General features: G+C 31.5%; 11 protein-coding genes across 11 annotated transcripts, besides 2 other annotated features; 7 read left to right on the forward strand and 4 right to left on the reverse strand.

Moving 5' to 3' along the window:
* Positions 1 to 791: 791 nt before the first annotated feature.
* Positions 792 to 829: a mobile genetic element.
* Positions 792 to 829: a terminal%2Cinverted (terminal inverted repeat of Banshee-A3 transposon ID:TVAGG3_0310570).
* Positions 830 to 1,023: 194 nt separating this feature from the next.
* On the forward strand, positions 1,024 to 2,994 carry TVAGG3_0310580 (tweety family; the record flags this gene model as incomplete). Its single annotated transcript, XM_001310971.2, has 1 exon — positions 1,024 to 2,991. The coding sequence occupies one exon, from the start codon at positions 1,024 to 1,026 to the stop codon at positions 2,989 to 2,991; it is 1,968 nt and encodes a 655-aa protein (XP_001310972.1).
* Positions 2,995 to 3,231: 237 nt separating this feature from the next.
* Positions 3,232 to 3,621, reverse strand: TVAGG3_0310590 (8-oxo-dGTP phosphohydrolase protein; the record flags this gene model as incomplete). Its single annotated transcript, XM_001310970.1, has 1 exon — positions 3,232 to 3,621. The coding sequence occupies one exon, from the start codon at positions 3,619 to 3,621 to the stop codon at positions 3,232 to 3,234; it is 390 nt and encodes a 129-aa protein (XP_001310971.1).
* A 179-nt stretch (positions 3,622 to 3,800) lies between these two features.
* TVAGG3_0310600 (8-oxo-dGTP phosphohydrolase protein) lies at positions 3,801 to 4,475 on the reverse strand (the record flags this gene model as incomplete). The annotated part of the gene is made up of 1 exon (XM_001310969.1): positions 3,801 to 4,475. One exon carries the CDS (start codon positions 4,473 to 4,475, stop codon positions 3,801 to 3,803), a length of 675 nt encoding a protein of 224 aa, XP_001310970.1.
* A 2,390-nt stretch (positions 4,476 to 6,865) lies between these two features.
* On the forward strand, positions 6,866 to 7,897 carry TVAGG3_0310610 (protein serine/threonine kinase protein; the record flags this gene model as incomplete). The annotated part of the gene is made up of 1 exon (XM_001310968.1): positions 6,866 to 7,897. One exon carries the CDS (start codon positions 6,866 to 6,868, stop codon positions 7,895 to 7,897), a length of 1,032 nt encoding a protein of 343 aa, XP_001310969.1.
* Positions 7,898 to 8,101: 204 nt separating this feature from the next.
* On the forward strand, positions 8,102 to 9,508 carry TVAGG3_0310620 (uncharacterized protein; the record flags this gene model as incomplete). The annotated part of the gene is made up of 1 exon (XM_001310967.1): positions 8,102 to 9,508. The coding sequence occupies one exon, from the start codon at positions 8,102 to 8,104 to the stop codon at positions 9,506 to 9,508; it is 1,407 nt and encodes a 468-aa protein (XP_001310968.1).
* Positions 9,509 to 9,820: 312 nt separating this feature from the next.
* TVAGG3_0310630 (zinc finger, C3HC4-type (RING finger)-containing protein) lies at positions 9,821 to 10,627 on the reverse strand (the record flags this gene model as incomplete). The annotated part of the gene is made up of 1 exon (XM_001310966.1): positions 9,874 to 10,602. One exon carries the CDS (start codon positions 10,600 to 10,602, stop codon positions 9,874 to 9,876), a length of 729 nt encoding a protein of 242 aa, XP_001310967.1.
* Positions 10,628 to 10,965: 338 nt separating this feature from the next.
* On the reverse strand, positions 10,966 to 12,315 carry TVAGG3_0310640 (protein serine/threonine kinase protein; the record flags this gene model as incomplete). The annotated part of the gene is made up of 1 exon (XM_001310965.1): positions 11,039 to 12,070. The coding sequence occupies one exon, from the start codon at positions 12,068 to 12,070 to the stop codon at positions 11,039 to 11,041; it is 1,032 nt and encodes a 343-aa protein (XP_001310966.1).
* A 253-nt stretch (positions 12,316 to 12,568) lies between these two features.
* TVAGG3_0310650 (P-loop containing nucleoside triphosphate hydrolases family) lies at positions 12,569 to 14,074 on the forward strand (the record flags this gene model as incomplete). Its single annotated transcript, XM_001310963.1, has 1 exon — positions 13,430 to 13,975. The coding sequence occupies one exon, from the start codon at positions 13,430 to 13,432 to the stop codon at positions 13,973 to 13,975; it is 546 nt and encodes a 181-aa protein (XP_001310964.1).
* Positions 14,075 to 15,241: 1,167 nt separating this feature from the next.
* Positions 15,242 to 15,475, forward strand: TVAGG3_0310670 (ATPase activity, coupled to transmembrane movement of substances; the record flags this gene model as incomplete). The annotated part of the gene is made up of 1 exon (XM_001310962.1): positions 15,242 to 15,475. One exon carries the CDS (start codon positions 15,242 to 15,244, stop codon positions 15,473 to 15,475), a length of 234 nt encoding a protein of 77 aa, XP_001310963.1.
* Positions 15,476 to 15,874: 399 nt separating this feature from the next.
* On the forward strand, positions 15,875 to 17,307 carry TVAGG3_0310660 (ATPase activity, coupled to transmembrane movement of substances; the record flags this gene model as incomplete). The annotated part of the gene is made up of 1 exon (XM_001310961.2): positions 15,875 to 17,307. A coding segment is annotated over one exon (1,433 nt), but the record flags the coding sequence as incomplete, so codon positions are not given.
* Positions 17,308 to 17,539: 232 nt separating this feature from the next.
* Positions 17,540 to 17,752, forward strand: TVAGG3_0310680 (ATPase activity, coupled to transmembrane movement of substances; the record flags this gene model as incomplete). Its single annotated transcript, XM_001310960.1, has 1 exon — positions 17,540 to 17,752. The coding sequence occupies one exon, from the start codon at positions 17,540 to 17,542 to the stop codon at positions 17,750 to 17,752; it is 213 nt and encodes a 70-aa protein (XP_001310961.1).
* Positions 17,753 to 18,138: the final 386 nt, after the last annotated feature.

Here is an 18,138-nt window from a genome sequence, read left to right on the forward strand (position 1 = left end):
AAAAATTCATGATCTAAAAAAGAAAAAAAATTGGCTAAATGGGAATCAAATCTTGACATAATAAATCATTATGTCGGATGTTTCCACTACACTACACCGGCAGTTCGAAAAATAACCTTGGTGGTTCTATTTAATAGCTACCCCCAACGATAGGCGGTGTCCCCAGCTTTAGAGAGGTGGTAAAAGTAAGGAAAATCTGGGTAAATGAAGAAGTAATTTAAAACGATTTTATTTATGATCAAATTTTATATATTTTTTTGGATCAAATCCATTTTAATAGAATTTATATACTATTCATCTATTAGTAAACACTACCGTATATTATTTTTAAGCTATCTTATTTTTGAAATTTTATTCAAATCTTTGGTCGCAAGAAGAATTGCATGATAAATAAAAACATTTAATCAAAGTCAATTTTATTTTCATATTCAAATGGACTGAGTGTTAACATTTAACATTTTTTGCTAATTGTCGTCAAAAATTAGGCGTAAAGCAAAAATTAATATTTCATATGGTTTTATGATAGATAAGCATTATATTCCCACTCATTATATTAAATTTTGAGGTTTATCCTTCGCTTTTAAGATCATTGAATTTGATTTTTATATAAAATAGTTATATATTAGAAAATAATATGAGTTTATGTGATATTATTTTTCAGAAGATTTTGTGTTCTTCTTCAAAATTTTATTTTTTTATTAAAACGAATCTTTACAAAATATACATTTACTTTTATTAATATTTAAAAACGTGCTCTATCAAAAGTTCCAAAAATTCAATATTTTAGCTTTTCTGAGTTGTCACCTTTGATGAATTTCTGTTTACAACATTAAATCTTTAAATATTAACGGCAAATGTATTTTAAGAATATAAAATATAATTATCAAAAAATTATTTTTTCTCAAAAATCTCACTTATCAAAAACATCATTATCAAAATCGACTTATTCATCCTTTTTAATAGAATAAAAAGATAGAAATTTTAATCGATTTTTAAGTTATTGAATTGTCTGAATTTTCAAAAATGATCTTTGTTTTCTTCCTTATTTGGAAACTCAAAGCAGAGGATTTACCAAAAGATTGCAAATCAGATAGTGCATCAGGACTAGGAAAATTTGTTTATAAAGCTTACCAAGGCATTGCTCCATCAGCTAACAAAGTTTTCAAATTGAACCAAATGATTACTAGGAAAGAACCAATTTACGAATTTGATCCAGACAAACATATGGAATACCTAGCATCTTTAACTGGATTCATAGCCGTTATTTTAATAATTTTGGTAATTGTTATTCTTTTCTTTCTTATCTCTCAATGCGGTGCTTGCTGCTGCTTCAAACCAACTAAAGGTAAGAAATTTACTTGGTCAGGAGCTATTGTTCATTTAGTATTTATTGCAGTGATGGTTGTTTCCCTTGTTTTGTTCTATTTTGCAAGTGGAAGCATTGTAAGTGGTGTTAACAATGCTGCAGTTTTAAACAAAAATATTCATAGTTTTGTCGAGGGAGCATTTGATGCGGTTCTTTCCACTGTTGGAGCTGCTATTAATCTCATTAATGATCTTGTAAAAAAAGCAGAAGAAACATTCAGGAAATTCATACATACTGTTAATTCAACTTTGAACGATGTCCAATCAAATGTAACTCAAGCCGTAACTAAGTCTGAGGAAGCAAAGAACTATTCCGAAGGTGAATTAAAGACAGCTGCTGACGAAGTTAACAATGAGTTCAAATCATGTTGTAACGGTTGTGATAAAAAATTAATTAATAATGATAGCATTGTTTCAAAATTGTCAGATATTTATTCAAAAATGAAGGAATTCCAAAACAACATCCAAAAAATTAATGAAACTCAAGAGAAAATACAGAAATCCATTGATGAAATTAATAACAGTGTTAAAGGTAAGATCGAGGATTTCAGTGGTAAAATTAATGAATCAATAAACAAGGTTGATTATAAACAAATTTACAAATACACTGACGAAGGAGACGCTTATATTCAAAAAGCCAAGAAATTAATTGGTCCCGTAGTGATCATAGCTGTTGTAATAATATCCATTATCATTGCTGTTTATGCTATTATTTTCTTCTTCAATAAGGGATGCTGCAGATGTCTTGCATGCAGTTTTCCAGCATTTGGTTTTCTATTTGCACTTTTGTTGGGATTGCCATGCCTTGTTTTTGCAATTCTTGTTCCGACATTCTATTCTGCATGTCCAAAGGCTGAAACATTAATTACAAAATATGCATCAAGTGTAATTCCTAGTGATACAGACATAAATTCAGTTCTTTATTGCAATGGAACAGATAAATCACTTTACAGATTGTTGAAATTTGGAGAAAAGTTTAAGATCAATGAAAAACTCGATGAATTCAAAAAGAAATTGGAAGGAACATTAACTGCTGTCAATGCAACTGAAACATTAAAGGCATTGAATGATGTCGTTAACATTAATCAGAGTTCATTAAACCTCGAAGGCCTCACAGAAGCAATTGGAAAGAAAGATGAATTAAAGAAGATGACTGAGAAATGTTCAAACAAAACAACGGAAATAAATGGAAAGATTGATGAATATTTCAATAAACTAAACAGTAGTTTGAAGCACAAGTTGGATGAAATGACCAAGTATGTATTGAATTCCATTAATAGGTCAAGTCAAATTAGTCCTCAAATGGCGAATGCAACAAACACAACTCAAAATCTTTTGAATGAGTTCTTTGTTGAATTTAATGTTGTAGTTGTTGATGGATTATCTGAAAAATTACAATGTGATAAAGTCTGCTCTATATACGTTCCAGTTAGAAATGCCCTCTGCGTTAATTTAGTTAATGGTGGCTCATTCTGGCTCATATCATGTCTTATTATGGTTATAGGATGCATTGCAGTCATGTTTACAGTATGCTGCCGCAGGAAGACAATGAGAAACCTTGATGCATCCAGTGATTCAAGTTCATTCTTTGTTTATTCTGAAGATTCTTATAAATATTCCGATTAAATCATCATTCGTTCCTAAATATATATAAAAAAATAATTTACCTATTTAAGCTATTTATTAAAATTTAATTTTTATTGAAAGATATTTTGTTTTTTTATTATGCAAAAGTAATACATTATGTCTCAGCGTTAAGTTCTACATCGTTAAGTCTCCTTCTCTTTTCCTTCAACTTATCAATTATGCATTTAATACCTAAGAATACCATAACGACACAGCATAATGTAAGACCGACAATGATAATTATGAAATGAACTGGCATGCCTCTATATACAGAAGCAGATAAATTGCAGCACCAATTGGCCAATCGAGTTTAAGGCCAGCCCACCTTGTAGAGTTAACTCTGCGTAATGTCTTGATTTCGCCATTTGTACTGCGCTGTAAGAAACTGACTGTCAAGCACTGTTGGAAGTAAACTTTTGAAGTGTAGCCGTAGGTTGGGTTCAAAGCCTTAGCCTGCTCGTAAGTTTTGTTTCCATATGCGTATGAATCGGCGAGATATTGGTCGATTGAGACTTCGGTAGAGTAATTCATGTATTCAAGGTTATAAGACATCATACCATAGACAACAGCGTATGAAAGACCTCCTGGGTATGGGACACATACATCCTCGTTGTCATCGTTTTTGTCCATAAACAAACACGGGTCGGAATCGCATTTATTATCTGATGATTTTTGATGGACTGTAGAAATTAATTCGATGCATTTATCAAAGTTCGGTTTGTCTGTGAATTCTGTGTTCAAACCAAAGCCTTTTCCGATATCAGGAGTACCAATAAGATGGCACGGGCTTTCTGTTTTATTTTGATCCTTTAAATGCTGAAGAATTGATTTTTCGACATCAACATCTCCATAGTTTTCCATGAGTTCCTAAAAACTTTGTATTTCTTCTTATTTACTGAGATTGACTCGACATACTTCTTTGCATCAGAGGATGGTTTAGATACACCAAAGGCAATCTGTGCGTGTGTGCCTCCAATTTCGGCTACGCCCATGATATTATTTGAATCAAAGCCACCAAGAAAATGATTAGCTGCAATCCATGCGAACTCAGCTTCTTCCTTGCCAGTAACAATTTGGAAGTAGTTGTCTTTCACAAGATAACGATACTTTTGATTTACGTATTGGAATGCGTCATTCATTACGGTTTTTCTAGCCTTTTCGCTCTCAATATAATTTAACCCACCAGAGGCAAACAAATAAAGCGGAGTTGTTGATCTCATCGTCTTTTCGATGTAATTATGGGATCCTTTATCGAGCAAAACATCGAAGTATTCGACGAGTTTAGATTCATTATTTAATGTGTCGGATAATGGTATTGAAGACTTAATAGAAACTGGTTTCCCGTCTGAATCGCGAATTTGATCGTAGGATGACAGATTGTAGATGTCATCGTATGTATAAATATACAATCTACTTCCTGTACTTCCCGCATCAATGATTATAATGTTTTTTGCAAGAGCTAATGAAGAGAGAAAAAGTAACATTTTTTATAGAATAAAGTTTGATTCAAAATTTTTATTTTTTCAATGGAAGAAAATTATATTCTGTAATCAGTATAGCAATTAATATTCAATAATAATTAATTTTTTAATTGATTTTTTTTGTTGTATTTTCTCGTAAATTTATCATAAGAAATCAGAGTGCTTCAATAATGAAATAATATAAAATCATTCGATATTGAATGATCATCAACTGGCCGATCATTTTTGTCTCAAATGATTTGTTCGTTTCAATTTTTGCGATCGATTTATAAATGGTTATTCCCAATAAGGGTTTCGTTTTGCGAAAAAAACGTACAATACGCAATTTCGCTAAAAAAACATTTAGCTAGCAATTTCGACCTTTGACTCCACTCAAGACGTCACTTTTTTAATTTTGCGGTATCATATTTTTGGAAAATCTTTATGAATATTATATAAAAAGTCTCTTTAATATCTATATTTCATATTTTTATCGATTTTTAAAGTTTTTGCGAAAAGTATTCAATTATTTTTGCTATTTGGTCGGGTAAATGTCGGATTTGCGACATTTTCTGATATGATATTCAGATTCGACGTTGATAATAATGCTTATAGAACCCTCTTGCTATTGTGTCAAAATTGCTAAACCGATAGCAAAAATATCTCGCAATATCAAAATTGAGATATTGAGTGAATTATGCATTATAGAGATTAAAAATCTGATTTGTGAAAACATCTCATCAGTTTCTAGCTAATTCAAAAATCTTTACTATCTTATTCGATTAAAATGAAAAGGGAATAGTTTCATTATGCTTTAAATGACAGCCTTATAATATAATCATAGTTTTCGCTCAATATGCAGCATTTTTTTTTCGAAATCTATGGTCAATATCCTAAATACTGATTGCTTTGCATTCATATCTCTTACATTTTCTATACCCACATCACTATTCATTGCTATTCCTATCTTTTTCATTTTTGTTTGTTTCTCATAATTTCTCAAAAAAACATGATAACTTGATATTTTAAATATCATACTTTATAACGTAAATAAAACTTGACCTATTAAGAAAAAGCAGTAATGAAAAGAAAATCTGAAATTCATAAAAATTACAAGTTTCTGATGACAATTAGCTTAATTAAACCAGGTACAAGATTATATAATTGTATTTTCTATCCAATTATCCATATAATATCTTATCCAGAAAAAAAAACTTGATCAATACCAAATGATTTTTTAACTAGTAAATAAAGTATTTTCTTTACACACACATTGTATATCATAGTTTTTTTTTTGGTTTCGCAAAACATCCAAAAACAAATATGCTATAAAAGTGACAATTTTAGCAAAACGAAACCCTTATTCCCAAAAATCAATTTCCTATAATGCAATCGAATATGCCGTAGTTTCAACCTAAAAACATTACTCAATTTTTTCACAGCTCTTCTTCAGCAGAATTAGGCGCTGACTATTTATATTTAGAATAACTATAATTAATAACATAGTTTCCTAGACCTAAATGTATTCAAAATCAGATATAAAAATAGACAGCCTTCATATTCAAAATATTTATCAAATGATGTATCATCCTATTATCAAGATCGAGTTTCCTTCTTGATTCAATGAACTTACTACAATTAATTGTGAAAATTTCCACAAAAATGATATTAAACCATAACCAAGGTAATATTACATTGAAATTGAAAGAAATTTAACTCGAGAAACTAATGTTGGGTGGTAAGTCATTCTTTATCGTATAAAGATTTTCAATGAATACTAATTTATTGAAATGCTCTATTATATTAATGATTTCCTCAGGTTTCAAAGGGACAAAAAAGATTTGACTTATCATAGGCTCGAGTTACAGCTGAATTCACTTCAGATAATGAACTTCAAAATATTATAAAAAGTGACATTTTAGATGGAAAACGGAGAAATAGCAGAGATTGAAAACAACGAGAAAAAAGTAGCTGAATTGGAAGCAAGAATAACATATGTCGAAGCTTTAATTAGAAAGTATCATTCATTTAAAGCTCTTGATTATGTTTTACTATTTTCTCCTTTGATGGTTGCCACTCTTATATGCTTTAAGAATAAATAAATCCTTGTTTGTTTATTATACCAAATTTACTTGCCTTATTTAGCTAACGTTTTTCAAATTATTTTCGATAATCGGCAAACTTCATCATTTCCGAAACATTTGTAATGCACATTCAAAGCGATCATCTTTTTATAGTGTTCCTCTTATTTCTTTGGATACTAAACTGTTTATTTATATTTTTGAACCCCATTATTTGTCACTTTTTTATTTTAAAATGAAATCGTTTTCATTTCAATCAGCATTAGCTAGCAATAAATAATTACTGAAATGTAATTTTTTTGTGAGATAGAATTTTGTAAGAGGTAAAAAATTATGAGTGATCCTGAAATTCCGATATCTAATCAACAAGTGACATATGATGCTATACTACCTAAGGTCTATACCCATATGTCAGAGTATTTGTATCCTTATTTCACACCTTATTCTCATTATACGTATAAATTAGGTAATATTAATAATTACTCAATAGGTAGCATACTCGGATCAGGCAAGTTCTCAACAGTTTTTAAAGGTACAGACGGAAAGCATGTTTATGCAATGAAAGTTTATAAAGATGTACGTCCAAATTATATTCGTCGAGAGATTTTTATGCATAAAGCACTACGAAAATGCGAGCACATTGTTCAATTACATGATGTTGTACGCGATCCTGTATCAAAGTCGACTACATTACTTTTGGAATACCATAAATCTGGAAATTGGAAAAATTTCTTTCCCAAAATGAAAATTAGCGATATAAAAAACTTTATGTACAAATTACTACTTGCGCTAGATGAGTGCCACTCGCACGGTATAATGCACAGAGATGTGAAACAACAGAACATTCTTTACAATCCAAAAACAGGAGACTTACATCTTGGCGATCTCGGATTAGCTGAAGTATACTTCCCATACCACCAATATGAAGTAGGTATTGGTACAATAAGGTTTATGGCCCCAGAAATACTAATGTCGTACAGATTTTATAATTATGCAATTGATATTTGGTCTGCTGGAGTTATCCTCGCAGAAATGATACACGAAGAACCGTTATTCAAGGGTGATTATCAATTAGATATATTACGCTCGATTAGTCGAGTTTTCACAGCATCTCCTTTATTAGAATTCGCAGATAAGATTGGCTTCGAAGTTTCAACGAATTTATTGAATGCTCTTTCATCAATATCTATTGGGCAGTTCGATGCCATTCTAAGCCGTGTTCGCGACGAATATAAAGATGATGATCTCTTTGATCTTCTTAGATTGATGCTAGTGATAGATCCAACATACAGAATTACAGCACGAGATGCTCTTAATCATAAGTTTTTTGATGATGTTAGGAAAAACAAATCTAATTCTAAATAAAATGTTTGAATATTATTGTTTGATTGATAATTTACTCATTTTTCTTTCAGTTATACCTAATCCAATCAGAGGCTCATTAAGAATCCCAATTTTTGAAAAAACTGTTATTTTCTAATTTCAAGATCCAGCAATTTTTAATATAAAACATCAAATAGTTAAGGTGAATGCCAGGTAAATCTTACCAGTTTTATATCAAATTTTTGGATGTCAACGAGACCATCTGATTTCGGGCGAGTTAACCTCTCTGAATCAGAAACGGCATCGTTCAATCATTCTTTAGAGCATTTGATTACTAGTGTGAAAACATTAGATACATCAACTAAACGAAATGCGGGGAATGGCAGATTACCAGAAGTAGTAAACAGATTAATTGATAAAGATTCTAAATTTTACAAACGCAGAAGAACTATATCTTCTGGTGTTGCTTCTCCTGTAAAAAGAAAAATTCCACAAGTTAGAGAAGTTAAAAAATCAATCTCAGTCCTCGATAACGAACCAGGAGCTGCACATTATTCGCCCAAATTCTCATCAATTCTACCAAAATCTCCATCAGTTTCGATGAAAGATAAAAATAGTACTTCTAAGTTGGATAGATCAAATGTTGATGAGTGTTCCATGAGTGAAATGATTGTAGCATGGTCAGATCATCTTCGAAACGTCGATTTTACAAAAGCAGAAAAATCATCAAATTCGTTAGATTACGCTCCATTACCTCCGAGCACAGTTGAAGGCGCAAACACATACAAGTTTTCACAAGATTCACGTTTTGCGAATCGTGATTCATACATTGTTGGAGAAGAAACTCCAGGACCTTCTGCTTACGCAATCAAGCATCCAAAGCATAACAATGCAACATCATTCCATTTACAAGTCTCAAGAATTGACGACAGCGACAAATTGGAGAAGCCAATTCGTGATACTCGCTCTGCATTAGATGCAATCAGGAAACGCGAGCCACAACAGATTTCTTTTGACAAGCAGGCATCAAGAGAAAAGAGAGTCAAAGAAGAAGATCCACTTTGGCAGGAAATCGAAAACGAACAAAGAGAAATTCTCAAGAATTTGTTGAAACAAAAGAAAACTCGCGAAATTCCAAAGAAGAAAAAGACAGGTGACTTTGCAAAACAAACACGCGATAACCGCAGCCCATTTGCACACCTCATGAGGAAAGAAACAGACGTTGTTTATGATGTTGACACAGGCTACAAATACTTGCAAAGACCATCAACAAGTTTCGACATTTCTCAACGAGCTTATAAATACAATCGCGAAATTCTCAACAAGACAGAAGCTCCTGATATCATTTACTGCAACTCAAATGATCAATGGAAGAAGACACAGCCTCGTGACCAAGTTTCTGACTTCAACAAATTGCATTACAGAAAAGATCCTTATTATTACATGCCAAAGCCCTGTGGCGAGGAAGATAAGAGATCTAAGGAAGAGATCATGATGGATGAAGAGGAAGCTAGGACAAGAGAAGCTTCTACTACAAGAAGATCAATTCCAAAGGAGAAACCCGAGAGATTAAAGAGAATTATTGATACTCCTCTCTCTTTACAAAGGAACAAAAGCGCTTTCGAACACAGATACGAAGAAGCCTTCAAATAATTGTTATTTATTATTTGTTATTTTAATTTTTGTTTGATAAATTTTATGTTATTAGTTTTTTATGAGCAATATTTAAGTTATTACCAGTGATTCATAAAGTATGAGAGCAGTGGTAAAATGTTTGTAGCTGGATTTTTATATTAACTGACTTTGTTTTCGATCCAATTTACAAATTCAATTTTTAATTCTCAATCTCAAAGCGAAAAGATTTCAAACAAACCAAAAATATTCATTATAACAAATATTGCAATTTTTATTATCAAACAATTAAAAATTAAGTTATAATATTAAATAAAATTGACAAATCATATTCTAAAGTAGGTCGCTAGTATATATATTAATGACATTAAGAGTAACCGTTGAGATTACGGTGGTGGAGGTGGATTTTGTTCTTGATTTGGAGCGCAGTCGATTAATTCCGTAACAATTGCTCTGCAAACAGGACAATGTATTGTCATCGTTGCAAATCTCTCAGCACATTCGCTGCACATGCAGCAATGTCTGCATGGAAAAGCAATAACTGTAGATTCTGCACTGCAACAAATAAGGCACATGCCATCGTTGAATCCACCATCGGATCCTTCATCTTCTTCACGGAAAACTTTGTTAATTGTGGAAATTTTTCCATTAATAACGATTTTATCATCTGCAACAATTGGACTTGATGGTGTTTTAGCGTTGAGTTTAATAATTCTGCATGAAACTTCTTCTCCATCTTCGAAATCAAATTTGATAGTCCATTGTTCGTCTGTTGGTCTGTTGAATGTAAGAGTTTGATTTAGAGCATTTGCGAATTCAAGTGCTTCAGATGATTCGTTGGCACTTAATGTCATTGTGCCTGCAGCTTTCGTTGAAAAAGAAATTGTTACTGTAGTATCGGTTAAATTTGCGACAATTGGCTTGTTTAATGCACCAGGAACCTTGATGTGAGGAGCTGTAACTTTTCTAATTGGAACACGGGTCATTGCATTATCAAAATTCAGATTATCTGCAATGGCCGCGTTGATTGCATTTGCCGCTTCGACACGCCTGATCGGCCCATAGTATTCGTACCATAAAGGCTGCTGAAGAGGTAAACAAGACGCACAACCCATTACTCTTTTCTTTCGAAAATTGAAAATTGTAATGGTTTGAATGATTTACAAAATCCAAAATTTTGAGTTCGGATATCGAGTTTCAATAGGAATTATACGAACGACACGATATGACATGCCCAAATATAGCAGGTTCCTATTATATATCATCTATAATTGAAGAAGGTCATGACCAAGGAGACAATTGACTATTCTCACTAACATGTGACCGATCAGGATCATCTCTATCAAGTTGAAAATCCTTTATTAATGCATTGAGGTGATTACTACCACTATGATTTTTCAAAATCTTCAAGATCTTCATGAGAGTGCAAAACATGAACAGTAAATCAAAATCCATAATATCACATATGAATGCATTGAAAATATGAAGTATCAATTTTATATGTGCAAATAATTTGAAAAAATATTTAAACTTTTAGTTGAGAAAGGAAAATTATTTCATTATACAAAGAATAGAATCATTGCCCTTTGAATCAGAGTACTTAGGTGGCATCATTTTGAGAATGTTTGGTACAATGATCTTTCTCTTTCTAATTGGGGAAGCTTTGGATTTCTGCTGAAGAACTGCAGGTGATGATTTGCAAACTTCATTGCTGAATAACTTCGGCATTGGAATTTCTTTGTTGTTCATGAAGTTATCCATTTCATTTAGAATATCTTTGGCTTTTGCTCTTTTGCATGGGTCAATTTCTAATGACATGGAAACGACTCTTCTAATTATTGCCGGCCATGTCTTCGGAATTGAAATCTTGGTTCTTCTGATTTGATCAAGTGCACCGAACTCTGAGTCAACCCAAGGGAAGAAACCATTATAAAGAACATATAGGCACATTCCAGCTGCCCAAACATCAGCTGCAAATGGATCATAGAAAACATGCTTTTCAAATAATTCGGGGGCCATGTATTCATATGTGCCACAGAATGTAGTTTTGAGTATTTTGCCTGATCGTTCTTGGAGAGGTTCATTATTTGGATTTTCATTATTGATATATTCTTTGGAAAGTCCCAAATCAATAAGTTTTGGTTTACCTTCAGCTGTAATCACAATATTTTCCAGCTTGATGTCCCTGTGAGCGATGTTTCTTGCATGAAGGTATGCAATTGCGTCAAAGATATCTCGCATAATGCTGAGAGTAGTATTGAGATCGATTACACCCTTCTCATTGAGATACTTAACAAGATCTCCATTTTCACCATATTCAATAACTAATGTAACTTCATCCTGATCATAAATTACATCTAGGAGTTTGATAATACTTGGATGATCAATTTTCTGCATAATTCTGATCTCTCCTTCTAAGTTACTGATAGCCTTTGGATTTCTGTGGGTTCTCTGAACTATTTTCATTATGTAAGTTTTAAATGAGGAGTCATTGACCTTAGTAGCAAGAAACACTTGGCTGTTCGCTGTAGTTGCTACATGTGAATATGGAATGTAGTCCTTGTACATTGTTCCATTCAGCATTTTGGATTATGACGAATTCTGAAGTTTTGAATTTTGCTTTCAAATTTGATGTGTTTTTTAAAGAATAGCGGAAAAATGACGTTAAGATTCTAATGATCACAAAAAGGCTTCTGGGACTTAATATCATGGTATTTTTAAAGAGCATAATTTCATAAATTTTACATTCTTCACAGTCACATTCGAATTAAGTTGACCTTTATGTAATTGTCATTAAACAATTGAAACTGTCTAAAGACGTTACTAACGGAATTAGATTTTTCTAAATTTATATTATTATCAAATTGACAGCTCAGTAATTAATTTTTCATATATATTATATATGAGCATTTAGATTTCACATACTTCAGTCAATTATTTATTGATCAATTTTCGAATTCTGCGTTAGGGAATAAATCGATGAGTATTGTTTGAGGAGAGTAATTTCTCAGAAAAAACAAACTCTATGAGAGCATATTGCATATGAATTATTGCCGGTATGTGAAAATTGATTTAGAACTAACCACATTCAAGTACAAGTTATTGTGGATAATATACTGCAAACAAAATTATAATTTCTAATATGATAGTTATAACTAATATGATTCCATTCAATTTTCAGTAAAAAAAAATGGATGAGCAATCAGAAACCGATGCACCATCAATTAAAATTGTCCTGCTCGGAGATTCTGGAGTCGGAAAAACCACATGCTTAACAAGATGGATGACAGGAAAATTTTATCAAAATCTCAAACAAACTGTTGGAACAAATCATCAAAGAAAAATTGTTGAACTAAGAGAAGGAAAAGTTGATTTATTCATATGGGATACTGCCGGACAAGAGCAATTTAGATCTCTTATGCCAATGTACGCAAGAAATTCATGCGCTGTTATTGTTGTTGCAGCAATTGATGATCCAGCTTCGTTTACCCATATAAAAGACTGGATCAATACAGCTTTAGCATCAATCGAGTCAGAAACACCGTTCATTTTGGCGGTTAATAAAATTGATAAATGCGATGAAAATCCATACCAAACTGATGAGATAGAACGCGAGTTTAGTTCACAATTCAAAGCCATTTTTTACATTTCTGCTTCAACAGGCGAAAATGTTGATTCAATGTTTTTACAAGCAGCCAACGTTGGCTATGACTTCTTTAAGACGAAGCAGGAAGGAGATGATGGTGGTGTCAAAACCATCGAAAGTACTCCAAACGAAGAAAAGAAGAAATGCTGTTAAGGTTCTATTGTTTTATGTTATATTAAACCGCTGTTTTAATCCAACACATTCTGTATTATATGAATCTTTTATAAATAAACTTATGTTTGATAAATGAAAGTGAAGTTCCTTTTGTCACTTTTCAATATTTATATTTTTTTTTGATGGAAGAACATAAACCTCGCAATGTTCTGATATGTGGTAAGCCAAAGAGTGGCAAAACAACACGTGCTTTTCAGATTGCAAGTGAAATTTTACTTAATAATCCAAATTCATTTTGCCTTGTTTTAACAAATTGTGCCAAATTTATAAGGAAAACACCAAATATACCAAATAAAAGCGAACTAGCCGATAGATTTCTTTTCAAATGTATTTCAAATAAATCAGAATTAGTTCATGCAGCGAGTGAGCGACATTTATTCACAGATAAACAACTATCATGCATAATAGTAGATGATATGTATAATTTCATCATAGATCAAATCAATCCTACTTCTACAATTTCAGCAATCGCTTTACTTTGGAATTCAGCACTTATTTATGAGAACTGTTCACTTATTATTACGACAATAATGAAGAATAATGATTATATCAAAAGTTTCAGGATTATTATGGATGAATACGAATCAATGCAGGATGGAAAGCCAGAAATCCATAAATTCCACAAGAGTCTTAAAAAGATGAATGCTGATTTCTTTGAAGGAACTTAATTCAAAGATGATACTTCAATTAAAAGGACTTGTGGCTTAACACAAAGTCAAATCATAGTAATGTTGTTAGTGATTTTGCAAACTATATTTAAAACCTTGTTTTTTTTTGTTTGAATAAATTTTTAATTTTAATCAAATAGATAATATATGATATATACAGAGAACACAGATAATTATCAATTGGAAAAAAAAAGAACTTCATCAACAATATATACATCGACCAAATTTGTGCTGAACATATGAAGCATAGATATTGTGTGTGTGGGTACATCGAATGACTTCCATTTGATTTCAAGATATATTATGATCTTCTAAAGAATATGTATTTTACTTGACAATGTAGATATTTTATCATCTTATGAAAATTAAACGAAAAAGATCGCTCAAGATGAGCAAAATTCTATGTTAAGAAAAAAGAATTCCCCTTTTAATTGGAATATGATACATGGTTTCCAATTCTTTTAAAAATTCATGATTATGGATACAATAAGAATTTTGATAGAAACGAATATATATTTACACTAATATGAATACAAACAAAAAGATATTCGGATTTAAGAAAATTTTTCGACAAATTTTGCATGAAATGCATGTTATCATGTCTAAGCTATTGATTTTGGCATAAAGGGCAACAAATTTCAAATAATATGGGCCGGGGATTCCTTTTTCTACTCCGTATGCTCCAATGCTATAATGCCAATTTTGATGATTAATACAACCATTAATATATGATCTGAGCGTACCATTGTTTAAAGCTAATCCACCCCAACTATTGCCTGTAAGGTGAACGCTAATATTCTCGTATCCAAATACATAATGATCATCTGGACTACTAATATCCATTAGTATCATAACAATAATTGCCAAACAAGAAACAACTAAAGTAATTAATATGTTAATTATAACTGCAACAATTGATCTTTTGATGCCGATCCATCTGCGATAGAACAAAGCCTTGAACTGCGCACCTCTTCGCTGAGATTTATTTATTTCTTGCTCATTATCGTCAGCATTTTGCAAAATATCACTTACTTTGGTCTTAGTATGACGAGGTTTCGATTGTTGGGACTCTGAGTCATCATCAATCACAAACGGTAGACTTTCACCCATTAAAACTTTTGAATGTTTTACGACCAAAAATTTTAAAAGATATTCATAATGTACTGATTATAAATTTTAAATAAAAATTGTTGATCATAGTCACTTTGAATGGAATTGAAAAATTTTATAATCGGCAAAATTGAATAGACTTAGCCAGAAATTGAAATGGAACCGCATGAAGATAAGAAAACTCTAGTTACTGGTGGTGCATGGGACAGTAGACATCCCACGTTTTCCACAGAGGTACGATCGCTCTTTAGAAGGTCTTTTTTAAGCAAAATTAGGGATAAAGGTGTTATTGCTTCCGAAATCATTGCAACTGTTATCATTTGCATTCTTGCTGTATTCTGGAACTTCGCCGATAACCCTCATGATCCAATTACAACGACAGATTTTTAAAATTCTTCAGAATTATTCGGAAACATTGTTTTGTTGTACAACCAAATGGTCACTATGAGTAAAGGTGGCAATTACGTTGCTGGTCCCTCGAATTCTTCGATCTTAAGATCGTTAATTGGAAATACTTGGGGATATATGAAACTTCCAGTCCTAAACTACCGAAAATACGAAGAAACTAAAGACATCAATGCAAGTACAGAACGATTAGTTAACGTATCTGAAACATTTACATGGCTTGATTCATATGACGACTTTAGCAAGGACTTTGACTCAAAAGAAGCCTTTTCTGTTGGTATATAGTGGGATAATCACGATGACAAGACATTTTATTCAAATTTAACTTCTCATATTTTTGAATCACAAACAAATTTTTATACCTATCACATAAATGTTGACTTTATGGCTGTTTTAGCATTTAACTCAACTGGCCAAGCAATCAAAGGCCTGAATTACGTATTAAACCAAAACATTTCAAATTATATTGATTCAATGTCAGGTTTAGATGACCAAACTAAGGCAGCAATGAAACAATACATACAATTCAAGCCTAATGGTGATCCATCGAAAGGATTTAACCCACCAAACATCAGGACAACCAAAATGCAACGACCAAAAGTCACAAATCAGATGCCAATTGACATGGTTGTATCATTATTTGCATCTATTCCTATTGTCATTGCTTCTTTACCTGATTTATCATTGATTTTAAATGATAAAGAGTCACACATGATGACATTTATTTATATGATGGGTGCTTCAGAAACATCATATTGGATTGTTAATATTGTTTCAACATTTTTGATGTGTTTTATTCCATATTTAGTCATTGATTTATTATTTGCATTTTGGCTTTGTATGGCAGGCACAGATTTTACTTTGTTGTTTGTTTTGTCATTGATATTTATCTTGGCTTACACACAATTCCAGAATTTCTTTAGTACATTCTTTAACAAAGCTGCTGGAGCAAGAATATTAACTATTATATTTTTGATTTTGTGCATGTTCTTTTCGTATTTGAATTCAGTTTATACATTAACAAGTCCAACAGCTGTTAAACACATTTTCTCATTGATTCCTTTCGTGTCATGGCAATTGTCTATAGCTGTTATGTATGAAGAAGTGAGATTAAATAGACCTGCAATACAATGGAAAGATGTCAGTTCAGAAAAATACAAATATCCTATTTATTATTCATTTATGTGGTTATCAATTGATTTTGTATTATGGGGTTTGTTGTTTTTGTTCTTTAATGCTGTTTTGGATCGTGGATTTGGTAATCAACCAATTAAACTCAAAAATCTGTTTAGAAAGAATCGAAAAGTTTCTTCTGAAAAAACTGAATTGCAAGATTTAGAAAAAGATCAAATAATTTTAGCAGAAAATGTAGTTAAAAGATATCCTAAGAGTGATGTTAATGCTATTGATGATATTTCATTTTCTGTATCTAAAGGAGAAATCATTGTTATGATTGGTCCAAATCGTGCAGGAAAATCATCAATTTTAAATGTTTTAAGTGGCTCAATTCCTTTAACACAAGGAAAAGTTCATTTAGAAGGTAATGATAATACAAAAGTTAATAAGAATTTGGGTATTGTTTTTCAAGATAATGTTATTTATAGACATTTATCTATTAGAGAACATTTAGAAATATTTGGTCGTAGAAGAGGTTTGGATAAACAAACATTACAAGACAGTATTGATTTCTTTTGTGATAATTTGCAATTAAAAGAAATGTTGCCAAACAGAGCAGGGGATTTAAGTGGTGGCCAGAAGAGGAAACTATGTATTGCAATGTCTTTGTTAGGAAATCCACCAATTATAATGATGGATGAACCTACAGCAGGTGTTGATGTTCAAGCAAGACAATTAATTTGGAAATCTATTTCTAATTTAAAGAATTCTACTTGCATTATAACAACACATGCTTTAGAAGAAGCTGAAGCTGTTTCATCAAGAATTTTTGTTGTTTCAAGAGGAAAAGTGCCTTTCATTGGTACTTCTACTGAATTAAGAAACAAATTCAAATGTGGTTATAATATAAGCTTTGTTTGTGATCCAGAAAAAATGCCAAATATATTTGAAGAAATCAAGAAATTCGCTCCTGAAGCTGTTTTGAATGAAGAAAGAGAAGATACAGTCATGGTGCCTGTTACTAGCGATATTTCGGATTTATTAACTTATTTGGATGATAATGAAGAGAAATTGGGTATTGAAAGATATACTTTTACTGTGGAACAATTAGAAGATACATTATTAAGAATTATTGAAACAAATTAATAATTTTTATTTGTTTAGTTAAGCTTTTAATTAAAAATATTCTTTTATTTATATCTTGAAACCTTTAATTAAGGATCCTGTATGAAGAAAAATCTTCTCCATCTCAAATTGTAAACTTCAAATTGGCTAAATGTCAGCCATATTCCTAAATTTACCTCAAACTGATGTAGAGAAAGCACTTAACATTTAACTAAGAATTGACAAATTATTATAAGAATAGTTATAAATATCAACTGCTCCATTGAATTAATATCTGGATCAAAGAATCCTTGGTAATTATTGAAAGTGAATCATTATGGTAAAGATAGATAACTCAAATATGATTTATTTCCAGAATCCCAAGATGAATTTTCATACCTTGAATTATGCTGTGACCATGTTATATC

Source organism: Trichomonas vaginalis, chromosome V, assembly GCF_026262505.1.
Source record: "Trichomonas vaginalis G3 chromosome V, whole genome shotgun sequence".
NCBI lineage: Eukaryota > Parabasalia > Trichomonadida > Trichomonadidae > Trichomonas > Trichomonas vaginalis.